General features: G+C 41.0%; 1 protein-coding gene across 3 annotated transcripts in view; it reads left to right on the top strand.

Moving 5' to 3' along the window:
- Positions 1-5879, top strand: part of LOC148142282 (uncharacterized) — a 145856-nt gene extending 139977 nt beyond the window's left edge. For 2 of the 3 annotated variants that reach the window (XM_087976479.1, XM_087976482.1), the window contains 2 exons: positions 452-490; positions 2157-5878. In XM_087976479.1, the coding sequence (XP_087832605.1) occupies positions 452-490; positions 2157-2184 (67 nt within the window). In that variant the 3' untranslated portion in view covers positions 2185-5878. Of the gene's footprint in view, positions 1-451; positions 491-2156 lie in introns of all 3 variants that reach the window. The other variant, XM_087976480.1, reaches the window with a different exon arrangement.
- The last annotated feature ends 799 nt before the right edge of the window (positions 5880-6678 follow it).

Raw genomic sequence — 6678 nt, forward strand, 5'->3', positions numbered from 1 at the left:
TGATAAACTGAATATGGTTCTCTAATACAGTGTTCCTCAAGTCTCCTCTATATGTTCACTCTGCTATGTCTCGCTCGAATTCTCCTAATCTGTTGCCGAGCTCTGCTGATGTAAGAGTCACCTCATCAGTTATCATCATTACATTATTTACCCCGCGCTGTTCTATCCTGTCCTCATAACTTATGGGAGATGTGAAATTCTAAGTCATATGTAGAGAGGGTGATCCCCTGACATTTGATGCAAATGCAAAATAGGAAATCCTATCCTTTACCTTGTGTTTAACAAAATGTAAACTGTTCCAATCCATGGCGCTTGAAGCCATCGTCAAGTATATAATCAACATGAACTTTTGTCCTTTAGTTAGTGGTTAATCATCATTTAGGTTTATGATAACCCAGGTACTTGTTTTTATTGTTCATGTATTTTTACCACCTGATGTTTTTTTTCCTAGATCTTTGAATTACTTGAACGAACGCAGACGTCGGGTTTGGTGAGTTACTAAATATCAGAGACATGTCTTTAAAAATCAAGGCCTTGGAAATTTCTTAGAAATGCTCATAGGAGCATAAGAACAAGAGTAGGCCAATTATCCTACTCTGCCATAAAGTAAGATCCATGGCCTAACTCCATGAGTTTTTGCTCTTTTTCATAAAATATCTTTGGTAACAAAAATCTAACAACCAAAGATCTAACATTTGCAATTTGTCAATTATCAACTGTCATTGTGGAAGAGTGTTCCAAATTTCTGCTGCTGTTTGTGTTCTCCTTGAATTCACTCCTAAACAGTCAGGGTCTAAACTTTTGACTTTGTCCCCAGTGATAGTCTCTCCAGCCAGTGGAAATTGACTCTCTCTATCTAGCCTACCTGCTCTGGTTAGTACTCTGAAAACTTCTGGGGAGGTGGCGGTGTTGTGGTAGTGTCACTAGACTAGCATTCCAGACCCACAGGCTCAGTGCCCAACAAAATGGGCTCCAACCTGACCATGGTAGATGATCAATAACATTAAGAACCAGCCTGATGGTAACCGCTGTCAATTGTTATGAAAGTCCATCTGGTTGGTCTTTAGAGAAGGAAATCTGCCATCCTTAGTCGATCAGACCTACATGTGACTCCAGATCACACAGCAATGCGGTTGACACTGAAATAACTAAACAAGGTACTTGGGGACGGAAATTAAAAGCATACTTAACCAGTAACACCCACACCCCATGAATAAATAAAAAACAAAAATCACCATATGATGTTTCTCATTCAAAGAACTTGAAAACTAATTTGCATAAATTTCCTCAAAATTTAGCTCTTGGAAGTTTAGGATTTTATGTCTGTGATCAGCAGAGGACTCACCTTCACACTCACCCTCTGTTCTGGATTTCCTCTGAAAGTAACAGCCTATCTATCATTTGTAAATAATTGAAGGTCTGTTGAGCTTGCTAAAAGGTGATTATGTCAACTGTTTTAGTCACCTCTTCAAAAAATTCCATTAAGGTTGGCCTGTATGGTCATCCTAACGTAATTATGGTAGAAACATTTTTAACAGCAACAGTTGTAAGAATGATTTTAATGAACCCTCAACAACTGTTGAATCAAACCAAACCTGACACTTGGCTAAAGGAGGAGTCATGAGGACGTGATCAAAAGCCGAGATATAAAGGGAGGTATCGCAACGGAGGAATTTTAGGAGGCAGTGTCAACTTAAGTCCTTGATGGCGACCAAATGGGGAAGAAAGGCATTTGGGTTTCCTCTATTGGCCAGAATTGGAAGAGCACAGCGATCTGGACCGTGTTTCTTTAATAAAGTTTATTCATTCACCAGTATCAATACTAAGGCCATGTCTAATCACCTTTGAGATAGAGAGACACAGGACCATTGAGGGAATACAGAGTAAGAGTGAGGGTAAATTGTTGGCATTGCTGCAGTGTAGGATGTTATGTAACCAAGCAAGCATGGAGTGGTCACTGAACAGTACTGGATATCAGCTAGGGTAAGTAAGTTAACCAATTTTTAAACAAACATATTAAATGAGTCAATTAGTTTTGCAGAGAATGTCTGATCAAGTTGTAGTGGTGGACGAGGAGCAGCTCCAAGAAATTTCCTGACCACGTTATCCAATGTTTAACGTGGATGCCAAATAATTTTTATTCATCTGTCTTTCAGGAATGATCCACATCCATCCATGAGATAGAACATGAAGCCGACTTTATGTAAAAACGTTTACATACTTTCCAGTAATTTCTGGAATACTTTTTGTTAAGATGACTTCTTTAGTCATACATGTGATTTTTTGGATATTTATACTCTAAAATAATTTCTTTATAACTTGATAGTGTCAGCACCAGAAAAAGCATCTGTATAAGCTGCATTGATTCAAATCCCAATCATCTGTATCATTTCTCCTTTGACATTGGCAGTTTTCTCTATTTCTTCACTGCCATCCAGTTGAGAAATAAACACTGATAAAATCCTAAAGGATTAGAAAGGTTGATGCAGGAAGGATGAGTGAGCAGTCCAGAAACAGGGGCCACATTTTAAGAATAAGAGATGGGCCTTTTTACAACAGAGGTAAGGAGGAATTTCTTTACCCAGAGAGTGATGAATATGTGGAATTCTCTGCCTCAGGAAACTATTGAGACCAAAACATTGAATACTGTCAAGAAAGTTGTAGTTATAGTTCTTAGAACTAAAGGGATCAAAGGGTATGGGGAGAAAACAAAAGAGTTACCTGATCAGAAATGATCATATTAAATGGCACAATAGGCTCAAAGGGCTGAATGGCCTGCTTCTGCTTATGTAATCTATGCTTCTGCCCTCCTGATGGTGCTGACTGGGTTTGAATGGAAATCACAGGTCCTGGTGGTGGTGTTGGTCAGGACTTCTACCTGAGCCCAGCGGCCCTGTGCCATAATCAAACACAGTGACCTCTCCCTTTCTCGTAACCCCAGCACAATAAGCCCACAGTTATTAGACTAATATCATCAGCTCCCCCAAAATCTCCTCCCTGACCAAGCCTTGGAGCTGACTCCTGTAGGAGTAAGGAAAGAAGTTCTGCCACCAGGCCAGTCTGCAGTTTTGTGCTTTGGTGGTGAGGGTGGTTAGGATGGAGGCAGTGATTTAGGGGTAATGTCACTGGAATGATAGAAGCTCGGGCAAATGGCATCGTCAGTGTAGCTATCGGGAGTTAAATTCAAACAAGGAGGTCCCCAATTTATGTACGTCCATTTTCCGAATGTTGGTACTTAAGCCCACCATCCCAAATAGGGGTGTAATTTTAAAGATCCGACATACAAACTTTTCCTGCACTTACTAACAGCTATGTTATCATGTCCTGCACATGTTTTGACTTATGTGCAAGTGACTTGCAGACTCAGGGGACTGCCTGTGATAAAATCTGAAACTGAAGCCTAGGCTTAGCAATGGTGACTGGAAGACTATGATCAATTGTTGTGGAAACCCATCTGGTTCACTAATGCCCCTTGGAAAGAAACTGCCTGGTTTGAACTTCATCTGTCTGCGGAGTCACAACAATGTGGGTGGCTCTTAACTGCTCTCTGAAATGAGAGAGGCTGAGGGGTGACCTTATAGAGGTTTACAAAACTATGAGGGGCATGGATAGGATAAATAGACAAAGTCTTTTCCCTGGGAACGGGGAGTCCAGAACTAGAGGGCATAGGTTTAGTGCGAGATGGGAAAGATATAAAAGAGGCCTAAGGGGCAACTTTTTCATGCAGAGGGTGGTACATGTATGGAATGAGCTGCCAGAGGAAGTGGTGGAGGCTGGTACAATTGCAACATTTGAGAGGCATTTGGATGGGTATATGAATAGGAAGGGTTTGGAGGGATATGGGCCGGGTGCTGGCAGGTGGGACTAGATTGGGTTGGGATATCTGATCGGCATGGACGGGTTGGACCGATGGGTCTGTTTCCATGCTGTATATCTCTATGACTCCTGCTCCTCGGATGCTGCCTGACCTGCTGTGCTTTTCCAGCACCAGACTCTCAACACTGCTCACTGAAATGGCCTGACAAACATCAAGAATCAGAGGAGGCTATTCGGCGCTTTGAGCCTACTCCATCATTCAATATGATCATGGTTGATCATCCAACTCATTCCCCAGTTCCCGTTTCCTCCTACCCTTTAACCCAAAGCACAATATTTAACCCTTTGAAAACATTCAATGTTTTGGCCTCAACTGCTTTCTGTGACTGTGAATTGTGCAGGCTCGCCAAAGTCTGGGTGAAAACACTGCTCCTGATCTCAGTCCCAAATGGCCCACCGAGATTGTGGATTCCCCAGTCATTGGGAACATCCTTCTCGCATTTGTGAAGTAAATGCCAGCCATGCCAACTACATCCCATGAAAGCATGAATTGAGCATTGCTTCTGCCCTGACTGTCCAACACATTCTCCTTGTAAGCACAGCTCCACAGGGAGCCCAATGTATTTAATAAAAATGAACAAAAGATTTAGAAACACAGCTTTTCATCCAATAGAACATTCATTTGCACTGAGTGTAGCTTTCCAGCTGTGGAAGGTGTCACAATTGGATTGTTCTATTCTACCTTTTGGGTCATTTTTGCTGCTAAAGTGGGGTGTGGCATTTAATTGGCACTTAATGCGGGCAACAGGCAATACCCCTGTGCCTGTCCTTAAAACTTTCTCATGTTCCATTTCCACTACTAAAATAGTTTCAAAGATATTTAAAAAATTGGATTTTGCTTTATAAATAAAGCACACTACAATGCATATTTCTACTTTTATTTGGATTTCTTCAAGTCTGCCCCATAGTTGCATGACACACCCAAGTGAATGCCTCCTGCATGAGCACTCCACTGGAGAGACTGGAGAATATTCAGATTAACTGCTCACCAAATGTGAAACACTATGCATTCTGTGCCGTGTTGGACTGGAGTGGACAAAGTTAAACAACACACAGTACCAGATTACAGGCCAACAGGTTTATTTGGAAGTACAAGCTTTTGTAATGAGACTCCTTTTGTCAAGTAGGTAAGTGGGGGCAGGTCAAGCTGCTATACATTCTGTGGTAAAAACATTGACTGCAGATGCTAGAAACCAGATTCTGGAGTAGAGTGGTGCTGGAAAAGCACAGCAGTTCAGGCAGCATCCGAGGAGCAGGAAAATCAACGATTCAGGCAAAAGCCCTTCATCAGGAATACAGGAATATTCCTACTCCAAATTCTGTGCCCCATTAGCTACTTGACAAAGGAGCAGCACTCCAAAAGGAGCACTTCCAAATAAACCTGTTGGACTATAAGCTGGTACTGTGTGATTTCTCACTCCATATTTGCACTGAGCAAAATTAACACCCTTTTTAATGTGATTTTTTCTTATTAAGTTTCTGAGGAAAAAAGATACAGATGATAAAGGGATTTTGTTAAAACATATCTATTTTTCTGTCCCTCAGCAAAGTTCTATTTATTCAAAAAAATTCTATTCTTTTAATTAGAAATTTCTTTTTGTATGTTCAGAAGTCATCATTCATTGATGGAGGCTGAGCCTCAGAAATGTATTTCTTTACACCAAGTAATGATATCTGAACAAATACATACACTAGTTATATCCATGAATATTTTTGTCGAAAGTGTGATTATTTAAACTTTGTGTACTTCACCATTCTTTGTATAGTTGGTAAATATGGATGCACTTTTCTCTGTCCTTTAACTAAGTTATTGATAAAAACTGTAAATATGTGACCCCAGCACTGAACATCTGACACTCTGCTACTTATAGCTGGCCAACTTGTAAATGCTCCCTTTGTCTCTGCTTATAGTCCACTAAACAATCCTCCACCCAAGCGAGTGTATTGCCCCCTCTCCCACGAGTCATTAAATTATGTATTAGCCTTTTGTGTGAAGTTTTATCAATTCCTTTTGGGAATCCAAATAAATCACTAGAATCCTATTAGTTACAGCTTCAAGAAAACCACTAAAACCTTGCATGTAGGTTTGCTCGCTGAGCTGGAAGGTTCGTTTTCAGACGTTTTGTCACCATACTAGGTAACATTATTAGTGAGCCTCCGGATGTCAAAAACTAATGTCATTTACAAAATACCGTACAAGAAATATAACAAACACCACATTGGCCAAACAGGCAGAAAACTAGCCACCAGGAAACATGAACATCAACTAGCCACAAAAAGACATGACCCACTCTCACTAGTATCTTTACATGCAGATGAGGAAGGACACCACTTCGACTGGGACAACACATCCATCCTAGAACAAGCCAAATAGATACACACATGAGAATTCCTAGCAGCATGGCATTCCAACCGGAACTCTATCAACAAATACATTTACTTGGATCCCATTTAGCGCCCCCCACCCCCCCCCCCCCCACACCCGAGAAAAAGAACAAAAAATGACCTCAAATCAGGAAATGACATCACCACAGGAAAGGAAATCACCAACCCAAGGAAACCTAAACACATAAACATGAAGCGGGCCATGCCACCAGTGCTTCATCCGGAGGCCCACTGATGATGTTACCTAGTATGGTGACGAAACGTCTGAAGACAAACCTTCCAGCTCAGCAAGCAAACCCATATCCAGAACCTCGACCTGAGCTACAAATCTTGTCAAAACTCACTACCACTAAAATTTGTTGGGATCATTTTAAAAAACTGCATTTCAGATGTTTGTAGGAACTTAAGAGATTTTAA

The sequence above is a fragment of the Chiloscyllium plagiosum genome, unplaced genomic scaffold, assembly GCF_037043375.1.
Source record: "Chiloscyllium plagiosum isolate Xiang-an unplaced genomic scaffold, Cpla_swu_hap1 HiC_scaffold_29, whole genome shotgun sequence".
NCBI classification, from domain to species: domain Eukaryota; kingdom Metazoa; phylum Chordata; class Chondrichthyes; order Orectolobiformes; family Hemiscylliidae; genus Chiloscyllium; species Chiloscyllium plagiosum.